Below are 19,192 nucleotides of genomic sequence, written 5' to 3' on the forward strand. Positions count from 1 at the left end.
CTTATTATTTTTTTTTGGTTTTTCGAGACAGGGTTTCTGGTCTCAAACTCACAGAGATCCGCCTGCCTCTGCCTCCCGAGTGCTGGGATTAAAGGCGTGTGCCACCACTGCCCGGCTGTGTTCTTATGTTTTAAAATGAACTCAGTACCACACTTGTAGACATTATGGCCCCATTGAAATTGTATGCATAAATACAAAACATTTTAAAATCAGTAGCTTTTCTGATTACTAATAAGGAACTTGCCAAAAACAGAAATCAGAAAATTAGTCCTATTGAAAACAGCTTTAGAAACAAAAACTACAAACAACCAACGTCTACTAAAATACTTAGTAATGGTCTTAACCAAGATACTTAAAGAATTTTACACTGAAAAATTCAAATTCCTGAGTGCATTGAGGAAAACAGGAATATGATGAACAAGCTTCCCATTCTCATTGATCAGCACAGAAAAGCATTCTCCATCAGAATTGTGATACTTTTTTTTCTTTTTTACAGAAACATAAAAAGGTAACCTTGTAATTCATATAGAAACAATTTCCTCAGTAGTCTAGGCAAACATGAGCAAAAAGAACAGTGCTGGAAGTTACTACACCACCTGTTTCAAGTTGACTGCAGAACCATATTGGCAAACTGAGCATGGTACCGGTTCAAAGACAGACATGGAGATTAGTGGGATACAAGAAAGGACCAAGTTCCAAACCCATGCACCTATAACCACCTGATTTTTATTTAATTTCTTCTTTTTACTAAAATACCAAAAGCATTTTTTTCCAAAAAAAAAAAAAGTGGTATTGGGAAAACTGGGTAGCCATTTGCACAAGAACAATGCTCGATTACCCAAGCCCCCTGAAAATGCTTGATAACCCCATCTCCTGCACAATAGTCAGTTCACAATGCATTAAAGTTCTTCATGTAAGACCTGAAGTTTGGAAAGTATTAGTGAAAAAAAAATGCTTGAAGATACAGGTATGGAAAAGGTCATTCTGAAACAGACTCCAATAAGTCAGGTAATAATTATCAAGAACTAACAAATGGGACTGCATGATGTTAAAAAACATTTTTAAACAACAAAATACCCAAGTGAAGAGACAGACTACAAAATGAGATAAAATCTGGTAGCTATACATATGACAGAGAATATCTAAAATATATTTTTAAAGTCTCAAAAACTATTAATCAAAACAGATAACCCAATCAATAATGAGCTAATAAAACAAAGAGACAATCTTCAAAAAATGAAGTAGAAATGGCCAATCAACATGATAAATTGTTTAACATCTTTAGCCACTAGGGAAACAGAAATTAAAACTTCATTGAGTTCCCATCTCACCCCAGTTAGGATGGTTATCATTAAGAAAACAAACAAACAAAAAACAAATATTGGCAAGGATGTGGGACCATTTTTATACTGCTGATAGGAATGTAGATTGGACTAGCAGCTATTCAGACCATAATGGAAGTCTCTTCAAAGAGCTAGAAATAGGACTATAACATGATCCAGCTATCCTATTTATCCTAAAGCACCCCGAGACAACCTACTACATTCATGTGTGTTGCATCATAGTTCACAATAGCCAAGTTAATAGAATAAGCCTCTGCATCTGTCAAGAGCTGCATGTATAAAGAACGGTGTATATACACAATACAGTTATATTCTGGTATGGAAGAATAAATTCATTTGCTAGGGAAATGTATGCAAGTGGGGATGGCTATATTGACATAAGTCTAATACATGAAGACAAATATTGTATTTTTTCTTAATTGTGGTCCTAAGTTTATTTATACATGCATAAAACTCTGTATATGCTCTTATGTCATATATGCATATGTGTATAAACAAGTTTGGCATGAAAATAAAAGGGAGACTAGTAGAAGGGAGAAGAGTAGTATGCAGGGGGAGGAAATTCAGGAGTGGAGAGGAAGAGCAGATATGATCAAAGTTTATTATATGCTTCAAAGAAATTATCCATAGGAAATCTAACACTATGTACAATGATTATATATCAATAAAATATAATTGTATATATCCTACAAACATACTATTTAAAGTATCTGAGTATGTCAAGATAAAAGATCCATACTTAAGGGATTTTCCTTTCATAAGAGATGCTCTTGGATTAAAGGGAACATGAGTAATGAGACTGTCTCCTGGGTCATCTATGTTCCATGAAGCATCGAGTCTGAGATTATTCCCTTACTATAAATAGATGCATGTGCAGTAGCTATGTGAGAATTGGACAAACAGGAGCCAGCACGTCAATATAGGCCGCTCCTTTTTCTTTAACATCAGTAACAGTGTGTGTTCACAATAGAATGTTCTAAAAGATCACATGAAATAAAGGATGCATTGTTTTCTTGTTCCTCTTTTATGCCATCCCTTGTGAGCCCAGATCACATCCTTTCAAAGGCTCCTGGAGCTATGGGCTGGGTTTCTTTTTCAATTAGCTATTTCTATTATTTTGTGTGAGTGTTTTGCCTGCATGCATGTCTATGCACCATGTGCATGCCTGGAGCTCATGGAGGCCAAAAGATCCCTGAGTCTGGAGTTACAAATAGTGATGAGAAGATGTGGGTGCTAGGATTCAAAACTGTGTCTTCTGCCAGAGCAGCTCTAACCTGAAGAACATCTCCAGCCCTCTGTTTCTTCTAGAAGACTATTTTCTGTAATTGTATTATCCCATAGATTGCATTTTCTTTGTCTATTTCCAAAGAAACATGTTACAGCTACGACAAAAGTAGGTCATTCTGCATGAAAGGAAGGTCTACTTACAAATACTTACCTCTAGCAAATACGTGAGGCCCCACTCTGGTTGAGGTGCTTTATGGAATTGAACTCACATGTTTATGAAATAAAATAAGAAGCAACATACAGGTAAGAGGTAAATATGTAATATATAAATCTATAATCATGTGGAACATACTGTAAAAACTACAAATATTGTGAGAGATCACAGCCCGCTAATATAGGCAGGTCTATATTATATTACAGGAGAAACACTTGGAGGTTGGCAGGAAAGCTGAGGTCATGAGGACCATTGTATGCAAAGCAGGTGCAAACACTGCTGAACTGAATGAAATACAACCAGGAAACAAATGTCTAGAATAACCTTCTGCCAGTTAAACCAAAGAAATGTAGTGGGAAGCACAGAAACACTTCCGCAATATCAGTGACATAGCAAAGAGCATTGTAGTTCTTTTGTTTGTTTTTCTTGGCTTGTTTATTGACGGGGAGGGTGTTGGGGAATGAATGCAGTGTCTCATATATGCTAGGCAGTACTCTGCCACTAAGCTACAGCCAGAGGCCTTACATTGTCGTCTAAATACATAAAAAGAGATTTGGCCTCACTCAAAATTGCAGAGGGGAGAGTATCTGCCTCCATCCTGATGCAGTGATCTGAGCTCAATTCTTATAATTCACAAGGTGGAAAAAGAGCACTGACTGACTCTTTCAAGTTGTCCTTCAACCTCCATAGGCACTCTTTGGCGTGCGCGCGCGCGCACACACACACACATACATGTCGAAGTCATTTTTTGAAAGTAAGACAAAAGCAAATAAAAATGCAAAGGTACTATTTCTTACAATTAGGTTGACAAAAATTTAATGACAAGGGTAACAGAAAGTAATAACAAAAATTGAAATCATAACATTAATACCTGCTTGTTTATTTTGTCATAAACAGTGAAAAGAGATATACAAAAGCAGTCTAGGGAGGTAGCTCACTTTTCTACTTAGCCATATTACACTTAATTGCCTTGTCAATCAGTTTATGGTATAGGTACTAGACATGTTAGTACCTCTAGCACCTGAAACTAGTTCCTCTAATCAAGATATCCCAGAAATATAATCTTATGAAAATGAAATTAAAATTTAAATGCTTGTAAGAATATACAAAAAAATGTGATACAAAAAAAATAAAATTACACTGAACATCCTATTAAGCCTTACCAAAAGTAATGCAGTCTTCCCAATATATTGCTTTAGTCTGGTAAATGAATCAACTTTTCTTGTGTAACAAAAACTATAAAATAATAGCATAAAAAGGTGGTTTACTGATTGTTGCCAGAAAGCACTAAGTTTATATTGAGTTGATATTAGTGGGGGAATGTCTCATATAGAAGGAATGAATTTTTGAAAGGTATCACCTTCTTAATTGAGCAAATACTTAAAACTTTACACCAGTTTATATAAAGAAGTTATCTTTTTATTTTATTAGAAGGTCACTGTCATTAATTTGCAATTGATGGTTTTATAATAGGTCCTTCTGGTTCTTGATGGTTATTATCAACATATAAGGCAGTGACGATATGGCCTGTACAAAGGCAGGACAGGGGTCTTAATTAGAACTCTGACAAGCCCACTGCAATAAAATGATGAGATTATCCATAATTGATGTCACAATCCATTACCACTTAGTTCATCATGAGCGTTCTAATGGGTCTGGCCTTGGAACTGGCCTCGGGATGTTGCTGACTGGCTGCCCTGCTTATGCTGTTATTACAACAGGAGGGCACATTTTCAGTCAGCAGCCTAATGACCTCTTTTGAAGTCTATTAAATTAATGACACTGCCACAGTGTTTTCATTTCTTCCAACCTTAGTTTGAGGTTTCTACAAACTAATGTTTGGGAACCATATAATAAAGAGATTTTGTACGTATAACCCCAGCAGCACAGACATTAAGGGCCTCATTGAATAAATGGGACCTCCTGAGACTGAGAAGCTTCTGTAAAGCAAAGGACGCTGTCACTAAGACAAAAAGGCAACCCACTGACTGGGAAAAGATCTTCACTAACCCTGCAACTGACAAAAATCTGATCTCCAAAATATATAAAGAACTCAAGAAACTAGACCGTAAAAGGCTAATCAACCTAATTATAAAATGAGGTACTGAGCTGAACAGAGAATTCTCAATAGAAGAAGAACTTCAAATGGCCAAAAGACACCTAAGGTCATGCTCAACTTCCTTAGCGATCAGGGAAATGCAAATCAAGACAACTTTAAGATACCATCTTATACCTGTCAGAATGTCTAAAATAAAAAACACCAATGATAGCCTTTGCTGGAGAGGTTGTGGAGAAAGGGGTACACTCATCCATTGCTGGTGGGAATGCAAACTTGTGCAGCCTATTTGGAAAGCAGTGTGGCGGTTTCTCATGAAATTTGGGATCAACCTATCCCTGGACCCAGCAATACCACTCTTGGGAATATACCCCAGAGAGGCCTTATCATACAACAAAAGTATATGCTCTAGTATGTTCATAGCAGCATTGTTTGTAATAGCCAGATCCTGGAAACAACCTAGATGCCCTTCAATGGAAGAATGGATGAAGAAAGTATGGAATATATACATATTAGAGTACTACTCAGCAGTAAAAAACAAGGACTTCTTGAATTTTGCATGCAAATGGATGGAAATAGAAAACACTATCCTGAGTGAGGTAAGCCAGACCCAAAAAGAGGAACATGGGATGTACTCACTCATATTTGGTTTCTAGCCATAAACCAAGGACATTTAGCCTATAATTAGTGATCCTAGAGAAGCTAAATAAGAAGGAGAACCCAAAGAAAAACATATAGGCATCCTCCTGAATATTAACCTTCATCAGGCGATGAAAGGAGACACAGAGACCCACATTGGAGCACCGGACATAAATCTCAAGGTCCAAATCAGGAGCAGAAGGAGAGCACGAGCAAGGAACTCAGGACTGCAAGGGGTGCACCCACACACTGAGACAATGGGGATGTTCTTTCAGGAATTCACCAAGGCCAGCTGGCCTGGGTCTGAAAAAGCCTGGGATAAAACCAGACTCGCTGAACATAGCGGACAATGAGGACTGCTGAGAACTCAAGAATAATGACAATGGGTTTTTGATCCTACTGCACGTACTGGCTTTGTGGGAGCTTAGGCAGTTTGGATGCTCACCTTACTAGACCTGGATGGAGGTGGGTGGTCCTTGGACTTCCCACAGGGCAGGGAACCCTGATTACTCTTTGGGCTGATGATGGAGGGGGACTTGATTGGGGGAGGGAGAGCGAAATGGGAGGCGGTGACAGGGAAGAGACAGAAATCTTTAATAAGTGAATAAATTTAAAAAGAAAGAAATGAACAAAAATAGCAATTCTTGTGACACATATAAAGGAAGACTTTAGGTATATGCTCTACTTCCAAATGTAGTCTTTTTTACATAGTGTTTGTGTAGCCCAAGCTATCTTTGAAGTTATGACCCCTACTTTAGTCTCCTGAATGTGAGGGATACTAGGTTCACACCACAGTGCTGGACCTTTAAGGATGTATTTTTAGTGGTAGGTCCTCTGTTGTGGTCTTCTTGTTTCTAAAAAGGGCCTGATTATTTTTACTAATTCCAGGTGCCAACAGGTCATGTTTGGTTAGAAGGTGACAACTTACAGAATTCTACAGACTCCAGGTACTACGGACCTATTCCATATGGACTAATACGAGGACGGATCTTCTTTAAGGTATGCTTTAATGCCTAAAATGCTAGTTTTATTCTCTGGGTCAAGGAGTGGTTCTCTCAGATTGAACTTTGAAATCCATGGGCTGGTAAGTTGACTTAACTGGTGCAGTGACTACATTTGATGACCGTTTTTTAAGAGCTATGGACAAAATTGTATCCTCGCCCCTTCCTGCTCCTATGGGAAATAACAGAAGGTTTTAGAATAATATCCAAACTAAACTAGTGGTAGCCTGGGGAGCCTTTGAGTTTATAGAAATCAAATTCTGTCATGTGACTTTTACAGCCGTAGTCAGATCTTGGCATTTCAAGAGCAGCCCAGGCTTGGTCTACTTGGGATGCAGGTGGACCACGTCAAATACAGCAAACCATAGGCAGGCATATAATGAATATACATGCCTTGGTTGACATTGCCCAATCTTCAGTGGTTCCTCCATTATTGACTGATGTAATTTTGTTGTGAGACAGAATCTTATTCTGTATTCCAGGCTGGTCTTAAACTCTCCACCCTGTCTCTGTCTTATAAGTGTTAGTGTCATGGGTGTGGATTACAGGTGTGTGTCACCACATCTGCTCCCCCTTTATCAAAAGGCAAGTATATAATGTTCAGAATTCTTTTTGGGGGGCGAGAGGAGGTTCGAAATGGGGTTTCTCTGTAACTTTGGAGCCTGTCCTGGAAACTAGCTCTTGTAGACCAGGCTGGCCTTGAACTTACAGAGATCCACCAGCCTCTGCCTCCCAAGTGCTGGGATTAAAGGCATGTGCCACCACCACCTGACTAGAATTCTTTTTTACCTAAACAAATGCCACATGCAGACAGCTTTTTTAAAGTATCAGGTACCATATGCTGGTAGTGTAACTTATTTGAGAATGGTAAAAGAAGACAGGACTTCACAAATCTATACGGATACACTAAACAAACATGGTTTCTGGTACTATGTTTGAATGTTCCAGGCTACATACAGAAGTTTATTTTCAGAGTAGCCTATGAAGAAAATGCACTGTATTATCTCACAGAATAGGAAAAGAGAACATCAAGATGATAAAGAAGTTTCATTAATTATCTTCCACTGTATTTTCATTTTACAGATTTGGCCTTTCAGTGATTTTGGATTTCTGCGTGACAGCCCAAATGGCCACAGATTTTCTGATGATTAGCAAGCATTTACTTTTTTGAATTGATTATTGTCTCCTATTCAAATGAATTTATTACTGCAGTTGAAACCATGAACTTACAAATAAACTATTTGCTACTCAGTTTTATTTTTGTTTTTAAGAGTAAACATTACATTCTGCAATATACAATAACTGAAAGTATTTGGATAAAAATCCCAAACAAGTTTCCCTTCTGATTTTATGATATCAGAATATCTTGGATGAGAAATCTTAACCTCATATTTGAATTTTGGTGGTGCTTGTCCAATGACAGCAATCTGTTCTCAAGTGTGCCTCATATGTCAGCTGTCTCCACCGAAGTCTGAGACCATGCATTCCCAGTCTGTGTTCTTCTGACAGCACCAAGAGTTAGACAGAAATCAAAGGTGCTCCATAGGGCCTCGGTGTTTGTCACATGCATTCTGATGTACACTGTAAACAAAACGGTATGTGAAAGAGGCCACCCGGGAATGACATCTAGAGTCTGTTGCAGTCAGTGAGCACTCACTGTAAAATCACCTTCGCCACACCACTGAGGAAAGGAATGGCTCCTTAGTCCTAAATGGAGGCAATTAAAAGTCCAATCTGAATGCCAAGTTTTTAAAGTTTTCTCTTCCTAATTTCGATCTGAAGTTAAGATAAGCTGTTAACGAGCTTTAGACACCCAGGGCCAGGATTAGAGTCACGTTTTCTAACACTTAGTCTTCTTTACCAGCTTTCAAATAACATCTGAGTGGTCATAGCCAGCCTTGTTTAGGGTAGAGCTGGGCTCTCACTTTGTTCACAAAATCCTAATCTTATGTAAATGCCTGGGAATGTGAAATAGATAAACAATAGGCTACAACTTCAGTGACTCAGAGCACTATCGTCTACATCAGCTTCCTAATTAGAGACAGCAAGATGGTCCAGCCGGTAAAGGCACTCACCACGAGGCTGAGGACCCAAATATGACCTCTGGGAACCACATGGGGAAAGAAGAGAAAAATCAGCTCCTCATAGACTCACTTATTGTCCTGTGCCTTAGGCACACACACAGGCACACAAGCACACGCATTGTAAAGATTAAAACAAAAAACAAAACCCTTAGTAACTATAAAGAATAAACTGTAAAAACTAAAAACATAAACTATATAAAAATAAATACTTTATTATTTTGTACCAAGGAGAAAACAAAAGTTAGATAAAAATTCAGAAATATAATCGAAGTCCTTTTTGTGATATCCTGTAAATATATATATATATATATAATACTGAATTAATTTGTTAATCTAAAGTGGCCTTTGCTTGAAGATCTTATACTATCTTGGCAATTTATACATGTAGTAAGACAGCATCTGTTTCCTTGAAGCCCGAGTGGCCTCTGGACCATGCTGACTTAGTTAAATGACTGTAGGACTGCGCGGTTCAGTGCTGATGAAGAAGTTCCACAATCAGTGAACACGTATCACAAGAAATTAAGTTCACTTCTTCCACTTCATCCTTGGAGACAGTGTATTTTCCCCCACATCGGCAGGTCAGAGAGAAAGACCCATCATCTGAAAAGAAAACAGAAATAATGCCTCAAATGTTTACAGTCATCTACTTTGCTAAAACCATTCAAAATATAGAACATGATCCAGAGAACTGTAAAATGAAACAAAGAAGCCAGGTACAGATAAAAATCAGTTTAAAAGAGAGCTGGAAAGATTCTCTCACACAGGAACAGTCTTTCCATACTTATCTATTATTAAACAGTCTCTATCAATTGTGATAGACTGGTTCACTGTATTCAGTATTCACGGATGGGGAAGAGCAAAGGATGCTGAGAATAATCTTTGAAATTTTTAGTTGTCTTAAGAATTCTGCAAATTTTATATACTCAGCAATGCATTTAAGATGTTCCAGTGAGGATCAAAGGGGCACAGTACTTGAAGTCTCTCCTGGAGAAGGGGGCCAACTCAAGCTGTCCATGTCATTCTACAATCAGGTGACTCAAATACAATACTATATGAAGTGTTTGCTTTTGTTTGATTTTTCCTATGAGTTATATAACTGATTGCTTTGTAGTTAAATTTTATTTGTAAAGCCAGTTATGCTATGTAGCATAGGATGGCCTTGAACTCTAGTGATCCTGACCCAGCCTCTGGGTGCCAGAATTGCAGGCATGTAGCTGCACATCTGCTGGTAGTGGTGGAGATGGGAAGTTTAGATGCTACTGTCTGTCCTCTGAATGCAAACCTCTGAACCCAGTGCTGCTCTAGTTCACTCTCTCTGGGAAGTATCACAGTTCTCAGAACTCAGCAGGTCAGAATCGACTTCACTGCCCCCACAACTTAGAGACAAATGACGTTCCAGTGGGCACAGGACGCTACAGCTTACGCTCAAAGTCCACTACATTTAGAGCTCACTCTGCGGAAGGAGGGAGGGAGAGGCAAAAATAAGATTCAGCTGCCTTGTGCTTCCGCTGTATAAAATGCAGTCTTGGAAAAATGGGCAATGAAGCCAACTTTATGAGCTGTCATATCCAAAAGGAAAACCTAAATCTCTTCTCACTTTTTATCCTTTATCACAGTGTGTGTTTTCTCCATAAACAGAAAATAACTTCATTTCGAACTTAGAAATGCAAATATCAGTGGGCATGGTTGTACATGGTTGTACCTGGTTGCACATGGTTGTACATGGCTTTACTCCCAGCGCTCTGGAGGCAGAGGCAGGTGGATCTCTGAGTTCACGGCTTGGTTTACAAAGTGAGTTCCAGGACAGCCAAGGCTACACAAGGAAACCCTATCTCAATAAACTAAAAGAAAAAAATGTAAACGTCTCCCCTGTTTAAACCAGCATATATATAGCATGTTTCAAAGTCAGTAGTTGATTATCTAAAATTGATTTTCTTTAAAATTTATTTATTATTATTACTGATATTATTTATTGTGCATGTGCCATGCCATGTGCAGAGGTGAGAAGATAAAGTACACGTGTTGGTTCTTCCACCGTGCAGGGCTCAGATCTGTCAAGCCTTCTTTTTGCTCTTGCTGTCTTCTTCCATTTATTTAGTTGGTTGGTTGGTTGTTTGTTCATCTATTTTTGGTTTGTTTGAGACAGGGTCTTACTGAATAGCCTTGAACTCTGCAATATTCCTGCCTTAGCTTCCTAAGTGTTGGGATGACAGGTTGTGGTGACCCAAGCTTTTAATCCTAGTACTTGGGAAACAGAGGCAGGTGGATCTCAGTGAGTTTGAAGCCAGCCTGGTATACATAGTGAGCTCCATGATAGCCAGATGTACATAGTGAGACCCTGTCTCAAAAAGTAAAGAAGCCACCATACCTGGCTTTGCTACTGGACTTTTCTTTCTTCCTTTCTCTCTCTCTCTCTCTCTCTCTCTTTCTTTCTCTCTTTCTCTCTCTCTCTCTCTTTCTTTCTTTCTTGGCATATGTATTTATTGTATAAATATTATATAACATAATCCATATAAAATTATATATATGCCATTAGGTATCCTAAAGTAAGTCCCCACAACACATACCTTTACTGCCTTGATGTGGGTGTCCCCTCTGTGTGCTGCGATTAACATTATGAATAAAGAAACTGCTTTGGCCTGTTACTAGGACAGAACTTAGGTAGGCGGGGAGTGGGGGAGGGGAGACTAAATGGCATGCCTAGAAAGGAGGCAGAGTCAGGAACACCATGGAGCCACCAGAGACAGGTGCTGGGAATTTTACCTGGTAAGCCACTGCTACATGGTGATACACAGATTAATAAAAATGGGTTAAATTAATATAAGAGTTAGCCAATAAGAAGCTAGAACTAATGGGCCAAGCATTAATTTAATTAATATGGTTTCTGTATGATTTTGGGTGTAAACTAGCCGGGCGGCTGGGAAGAACAAGCAGCCCTTCCCGCAACACTACCTCAATGAACACAAGCAATCTGAGGTGACACATTTCATAAGTGGTACAGAAGGCATCATGGGCCACCTGGGAGTTCATCTTCACATCTTGCTGAAATTTCTTATCTTCACTGAAGTCTTAATGCAGTATTTTTATATAAACCATTTTTAGATATAGTCATCAAAATCACCATACAAAGCTTAGCTCCAGTGTCCCAGTATTTCCAGAGACATGTTTTCAGCATAAGAAAATGCACTGTTGGGCCATGTCTCTCATGTGCACACTCACGACTTCTCCTTTGTTGGATCTTCATCCACCCAAGGCCATTGGGAAAATGACCCTGAAGGATTAAAACTGCCCTCCTGATAGACCTTTATTAGCTTCATATGCTAATACTGATTTTTTCTAACCATATAGTTAGTTTCAAACCTATATTAGTTTTTAATACTCCTGTCAGAATCCAGACTTCATAAAGATATTGCTCATTTTTCTCAGGAGGGTAAGGATTATGTCCATCTTTATAACTTAATTTAAATGAGTACCAAAGATACTCTGTTTTAATCATCCCCTTTCTCCTCTTGGCAGTAATGGGGATTAATTAAGGGCCTCATGCATGTTAGGTAAGCACTGTAGCAATGTGCCATAGCCCCAGGCTGAGCTATCGAAGATTATGCATATAACTATGCTTCTTATTGATTCATTGTCCACGGCTAGGGTTGTGTTGATGTTTTTACTAGAAAGATGATTTTAGGAGAGGCTTTGGAAATAACTAAGTGGGTAGAGTGCTTCCTGCATACCGGGATGATTTGAGTTTAATCCCATAAAGGCCAGCTGTGGTTGCACATACCTATGGCCCCTGTATTGGTGGATCAGGAGAGAGTGGAAACACGTAGACACAGATTAGCCAATCGGAGAACTGGACTCAGTGAAAAGACTCAAAAAATAATGTGGAGAAGCAACTGAGAGAACATTCTACCATCAACCTGTGGCCTGCATGTGGGCAAGTGCACCTCCTCCCACAATGACCCAGGGGAAGACATCCTTCTGACAATTCTTGGTGTGATCCCCTTTTCTGTACTGGCTTTACTATGTGGGAATTTCCACTTGTATCAGAGAATCCATGTATTTATTGACTAAACCACCAATCCATGTTTTGAATTTAAAATAAAATTTTAGACTGGGCATGGTGAGACATGTCTGTAATTCTGGCACTTGACAGAAGAGAGCGGGAGGATCAGGAGTTCAGGGTTTTCCATCTCTGTCTTGCCAGTTTGACACTAATATGGATTACATGAGACCCTCCCTTAAGAAAACAAAAGAAAATTAAATAAAATCTTAAAACTACATAATCAAAATGCTCAAATATTAATGAAAAAATTACAAAAATCAGCTTTTAATAATTTCATGCTAATAGAGAAAATTAGCAAGCAAAGTATAAACTACATCAAGAACTAATTTTTAATGAGCAAATAAACATCTAATGATTAATAAGGACTCAAACTATATTTTTTAAAAAATTAAATTTGTAACCAGTCTATGGTAGTGCACGTTTTTTAATCCCAGCACTTGGGAGGCAGAGGCAGGCATTTGAGGCCAGCATGGTCTACAGAGGGAGTTCTGGGACAGCCAGGGCTGTTACACAGAGAAACCCTGTCTTGAGAAACAACTCCCCCCCCCCCCCAAAAAAAAGAAAAAGAAAGAAAATTAAATTTGTTTATGCATAGATGGATATTCTGTCTGCATGAATGTCTGTGTACCACAGGTGTGCAGTGCCGGCAGGAGTCAGAAGGTGCTAAATCCCCTGGAACTGGAACACAGACACTGTGAACTGCCACATGGGTACTGGGAATTGAACCCATGTCTTCTGCAAAAGCAGCCAGTGCTCTGAACCAGTGAAACATCTAAATGCAAGCCAAGAGTATATATACTCCTGCCCCCAAAGTATATTTTTTTAAAAAATATATTTAGTTGGACAAATCTCAAATAATTGTTACATTCTAGTGTGTCTCTCCAGAAGTTAGCAATGAAGAACAGGCCACTCTTGCTTCCACAGAAGTTATCCCTCCTCTTACTACAAGAAAGACACAGAACTCTGGTTATTCATAGTAAATATGAGTAGACCGCAGAATTTTACTTGGGTGGCTAAACACAGAGTGGTTCTCTAGGCAAAGACACAATTCCTCTTCTAAGTCAGTGATGCTTGTGCCCTCTGCATAGAGTACTATGTAAAGAATTTGCCATGAAAAATGAAGCTTGGTTTCAAGAAGGATGGCTGTGTCTATAACAGCACTACATTCATTAGTGAGTTTCTATTAGCCTTGAAGGGAACAGAACCCGACGCTGAAAAACAAACTGACAGAGTTAAGAGTAGACACAAAATTCTAAGAACTAGTAATTGTATTTTCCCAGAGAAGTACTGAAGTATAATGATCACGGCTTCCACTTAATAAGTGGTGTTTCCTAATTTAATAATGTGCAATCAGAACAATTTCAAAGAACAGAAGAATGTGGGAATTATATTGGTTAATGCAATTTTAATATTCTAGTAAAAGAAAATGGAAAGAAGACATGACTTTATGGAAGGCAAGGGGAGCAAGAGATTTTTCTTAAGGACAATCAAACAGATAGTGTTAGGAAAGTCCTAGCATAACAGTGTGTGGTGGCTTGTGCCTGGAGTCCTGGCTTTCAGAAGCTCAAGGTCATTCTAAGCTAACAGTTATTTTCAGATGAGATGAGATCAGGCTACACATGAGGCCTTGGCTCAGATAAAAGCAAACAGTGAAAGAGAGAGCAAAGAAAAACAGCAAGCTCTTTTAAAGCAGAAGGCCTGAACATTAAGAGGCCTCTCGTATCAGTTTCTGATCCCATATAAGGGCAAAAAGAAATTCTGACAGGAACTTACTTTGTCAGCATGAAGAATATTATAACTTTTAAATTTTTTTCTTTAACCTTATTACAGATAATAATGCAAAAATTAAAGCAGTAAAAAATGAAAAACGTTTATATACTTAATTGGAATAGAAAATAATGAGAAATGGGTCATATAATAGCTCAATAAGCAAAGTTGATAATAGCAGGCCCAACAAAGATGTATGTAGAAAGGTAAAGCTCTCTATAGATAGATAGATAGATAGATAGATAGATAGATAGATATAGATAATATAAATAAATATAAATCCTAATATTTCTCTTCAGTGTGGATACAACAAAATAAACTAAAATCCAACCTTTGTTCCAGGACATTTCTTCAAGGTAGACTTGTGTGTCTACTGGCCCCATACTTCTTAATTCAGCTTCTGTAGAATACAAAATGAGACAATTTGATAATGAGGAATTCTCATAATGCATCTCCAGTATGGCCATTCAAACCCATATTATTAACTGTTTTCAAACTAGCTTAATGCTTTTGACATCAGCACAGAGGCAGAGAGCTTTTAGTCCATGTCCACCAGGTATAGAAGAAAGTCCATAAAAGAACAATAGCAATCCAGAAGAACAGGCCGCATAAGGAATAGAACTGACCAACACCTTGATCTTGAACTTTTGAGCCTCCAGAACCATGAGAAATAAATTCTGCTCAGCTACGCGGTCTACAGTGTTTTGTTAGGGCAGCTCAAGCAGACTAATGGGTATTTTTCAAATCAAATGAGATCAGGCCAGAGGTGCTGTAAAGAGCAAAGCTCTACAAACACAGGGGCTGCTGCTCATCTGCTGGCAAAAGAGTAAAGAGAAACTAAAGAGAGGGGACTTTGGTAATCCCACAGCACAGCTGTGTTCTGTGCATCTTTTGCTATTTCCTGGGCCAAAGAATTCCGCTACAGATTGAGGGTCTAAGCCATGAATATATCTAAATATAATAAGAGTATGGTCTGGGTAGTAGAAGCATGAAATCTCACTTAAAGCACATAGACTTTCAGCAAAGAAAGCAACCACTGATGGGAAACCTTATTTCTGTATTCCTGTATGTGTCTATTGTTCTTTCAGAAGTTAATGCTTAAGAAAAAAAGAGCCCCTTACTGAAATTCAGCAACTTCCCTGACTCCAAACGCCGTTAGCTGTCTCACTAGTCTTCTCACTTTGTTCTGCTGTCTGCATGCCAGCGACTTAATTATATGTAACAACTACCCGTTCAGAATGTATTGGTGAGTTACATGACTTAAAAAGAAATGAAAAGATTATACAATATTTTGAACCTACCATAGTTTCCTACTAAACTATGTCAAATAGTATACTACATCATATTTACTGGGTACCAACAGTCTATTAAAATCAAGACACAGACTTTCTCTTGTGGTTGAGATAGCTCTTCCATCTATCTATGCCCACTGAATAGCTTATAAATAATTTATAGTATGCTAAGCAGTTCCTAAACAAACTTACTTTGCATATCCTATACAAAGTATATTTGCTTATCTGTTCTAGCTTCTTCCTCCCTTTTCCCCCCACCCCCTGAGAAGACCAGGTCTTACTTTATAGTCCAGGCCACACTTGAACATACTACATGTAGCTTATGCTGGCCTTGAATTCATGGCAGTCTTTTTGCCTCCTGAATGTTGAAATTATAGGGAAGAGCCACCATGCCTACTTGACTTGTTCTTTCCTTTTTTCCCCTCTTTGAGACAGGGCCTCTTTACATAGCCCTGGCTATCTTGACACTTACTATGTAGATCAGGCTGGCCTTGAGTTCACTGAAATCCACCTGTCTCTGCCTCCCAAGTGCTGGGATTATAGGTATGTGCCATATATATATTCAATTTGAAAGTCTCAGGGACAGAAAAAAAATTCTTATGTTTTAATCTCTTATTCAGAAGGGTCAGCTTTGCTAGAATTAAGAAATTAATATTTGAAAAATAGAGATAATTCATAGTGAAAAGACCTTTTTGGAGAACAAACAAGTATCAATTTGCAACTAAATTACTAGGGTATCTTTTTTTTTTTTTTGTATTCTCTGAACCCAACTGAAGCAAAGTAGATTGGGGAAGTTAGCTTTCTCAGCCTGATCTAACTTGGATATCCAGAATATGCTGTGTTAAAAGGATAAACATTCATAAATGCCCATGGTGCTATTGTATTTAAAAATAAATAATAAATGAGAACTATCTTGCAAATTTCGGCTTTTCTCTTGGGAAGCAGCTGTTATTCTGATCTAGTTACTTTTCGGTGTCCCACTCTATCATTCAACCACATTTCATTAGTTTTTCTTCCTCTGGTCCCTATGCACAGGGCCCTTGGAGTAGCACCTATTCTTAGTTAAAAGATTAGCATAGCCCATCTCATGGTGAAGAAGAGAGAACACAAAAATGATTCCTTTTCTGCCAAAGATCAGAGTTGAAAGGAATATATTGGAGTTTTGTGACTATGGAAACATAGATGTTGCTCATTCAATACTGTGTGCACAAAACTCTGTGAGTGGTTTTAAAAATCAGAATCTGACATCAACAAGCATGAAACATCTCAGGAAAAGTGTGGAGGGGCAAGGTGTGCTGCCCACAAGTCGTGGGAGCTTCCTAGTTAAATTGGTGTGCTTCTGGTGACATGAGATTCTGAACCTCTCTGCACATACACATGCTACACTTCAACAGAAAGATTTTAAAAGCAGTGTATCCGAAATTCTAGTGGTCCCATTTTTAAAATTAGAAATGAGTTTTTTTTTTTTCTTTAAGAAAAGTGATTGTCCTTTGAAAAGACAATAATCTAACAACTTCTGAAAAGGCTAGGGTGATTAGCTCAGGGGAAAATTGGATCCCTGGAGGACCGCATAATGAACAGACCCCGGACAGGAAAAGTAAAAGGTGAATCTAAATGTGGGCAGTGGGGGGTCACCGAGATCCTTTGTTGAGGGCAGGTGTCCAAGGATAGGGCAACAGCAAATTCCACCCTACCACCCCAACCCCCACTACAATTATAAGGAAGGAGTACAAGCAAATCAGCGTGTTTTTCTTTCTTTCATTTAAAACAATGATCTCTGCTTGTCCACCACTGTGGTTGTAATTAAAATCTTAATTCTTCCCTGTCTACTAAAGCCACTTGCAGGAGCCCTGAAAGCAAAGCGGTCTGATAATTCTGTAGTAATCAGGCAGGGCATCTTCAAAACAGATGTGCTTGTTTTCTTTTGCAGTCTCTCTCTCTCTCTCTCTCTCTCTCTCTCTCTCTCTCTCTCACACACACACACACACACACGCACACTTTTGTTCCTTGCAATGACTAGAAATGCAAACCCACCTCAAAGTGTTCCTGTGAAAACATGACACTACTAACATCGAGAAAAGAAACACACTTTAAATCCAAGATCTTAAAATTGAATCCCTTTTTCCCTACATAATGGCAATAACTATTTGGGAAAAAAAAAAAAACATAAAGCAACAACAAAAACAGAGGAAAGAAACAAAACTCCAAAAGGACAAAACAACCCATAGCCACTTGTAAGAACACACTGCTTGCTTTGGTGTGCTTACTCTATCTTGAGTGCAGTGACTGCAGAATTTGATTCTTTATTAGAAAATGGGTTCAACTCTTTTGATTATCTAGGAATATGAAGGTCTGTTCACACTGTGGCATACTGACAAGCTTAGCCAAATGAGACAAGACAATCCCCAACCCCCCACCTTCCAATTTTACTTTTATGTATCAAAAGCAGGGCATTAGAGTTAGAGTGAGGTTCCTAAGGAATATAATGATAAAATCACATAATTTATGTGGTTACTTGAAAAAGAATCTTTCAATCTTTAGAAGTATGGGCCCTTCTGACCTGGCATTCTATTGGGTTTGTCTGACAACAAGAGGTGAAAGAATTCTGTGGCTCCATTGTCTCAACAGTGGGATCTAAGACAACACTGGCAGGGCTCGTCAGAGAGGTTTATGAGCCTGCAATTCAAAGAGATTAAAAGGAAAATCTACAGCGATTCATTCACACTGACGAATAACATTAAATAACTATTAGCAGCTCGGTTCAGCCAAGCTCACCAGAGCTCTCGCTGAGTCATTCACAGCCTTCTAAAGAGGGAAAGTTTCTCCAGCCCCATTTAGGAATCAATAAATATTTCTTACTTCTTCTAAGACAATGGAATTCCAGTCTTTAAAACCTTCTTCCTAATGATAGTCAAATTTCTAAAGCAACCCTTTAATAGCCAAATAATTACATTTCTCATCCCACGAAAATTTCTAACCGAAGCTACAATATATTTAAAAAAAAGAAAGAAAGAAAGAAAGAAAAGAAAAAGGAAGAAAGAAAAGAAAAGAAAAACCAGTAAGTAAAATTTAAAACAGCAGCAACCGGAAACTCTGGGAGAGGGCTCATACTGTTCACTAGGCTGAGGTGTTTAAAAGCCTCACTCAACTGAATAATGGCCAAGAGATCAAGTGCACCCACAGGCCTGTCTGTCCCATTCATGTATCATTTATTCCAAGGGCCATCACCCCCAAATGCTCTCATGGAGAAATTACTACTTTTCTGGTGATGCAGTCAAAGGCTTAAATATACTGTCCCAGTTCTAAGACTTGTGTATGTACATACGGAGAACCCAACACCAGTGCTGCCCTCTGGTTCTAGCTCCACATTCTCTATCTTTACTCAAGTTGTTTGATTTTAAAATCATCTCACTTTAAAGAGCATTTCACTATAGAGATGAGATTTCCCACAGAGGAAGACGAATCTGTCCTTGTTGTTATATTGCTATTCTTGGTCTCTGATAAGGGGC

The 19,192-nt window shown here is 38.5% G+C and overlaps 2 protein-coding genes across 3 annotated transcripts in view; one reads left to right on the forward strand and one right to left on the reverse strand.

Moving 5' to 3' along the window:
* The window catches only part of Immp1l (inner mitochondrial membrane peptidase subunit 1), a 49,090-nt gene extending 41,353 nt beyond the window's left edge, over window positions 1-7,737 (forward strand). For both annotated transcript variants that reach the window (XM_041679294.1, XM_041679293.1), the window contains exons 7-8: window positions 6,368-6,478; window positions 7,564-7,737. In XM_041679294.1, the coding sequence (XP_041535228.1) occupies window positions 6,368-6,478; window positions 7,564-7,632 (180 nt within the window). In that variant the 3' untranslated portion in view covers window positions 7,633-7,737. The remainder of the gene's footprint in view (window positions 1-6,367; window positions 6,479-7,563) is intronic.
* A 71-nt stretch (window positions 7,738-7,808) lies between these two features.
* Window positions 7,809-19,192, reverse strand: part of Dnajc24 (DnaJ heat shock protein family (Hsp40) member C24) — a 42,000-nt gene continuing 30,616 nt past the window's right edge. Inside the window, exons 4-5 of the mRNA XM_041679295.1 lie at window positions 14,723-14,791; window positions 7,809-9,164 (exon numbers count right to left, since the gene is read on the reverse strand). Coding sequence (XP_041535229.1) covers window positions 9,034-9,164; window positions 14,723-14,791 — 200 coding nt within the window. The 3' untranslated portion in view covers window positions 7,809-9,033. The remainder of the gene's footprint in view (window positions 9,165-14,722; window positions 14,792-19,192) is intronic.

The sequence above is a fragment of the Microtus oregoni genome, unplaced genomic scaffold (genome assembly GCF_018167655.1).
Source record: "Microtus oregoni isolate MIOR12 unplaced genomic scaffold, Mior012 000031F_ref0000149, whole genome shotgun sequence".
In the NCBI taxonomy this organism is placed as follows: domain Eukaryota; kingdom Metazoa; phylum Chordata; class Mammalia; order Rodentia; family Cricetidae; genus Microtus; species Microtus oregoni.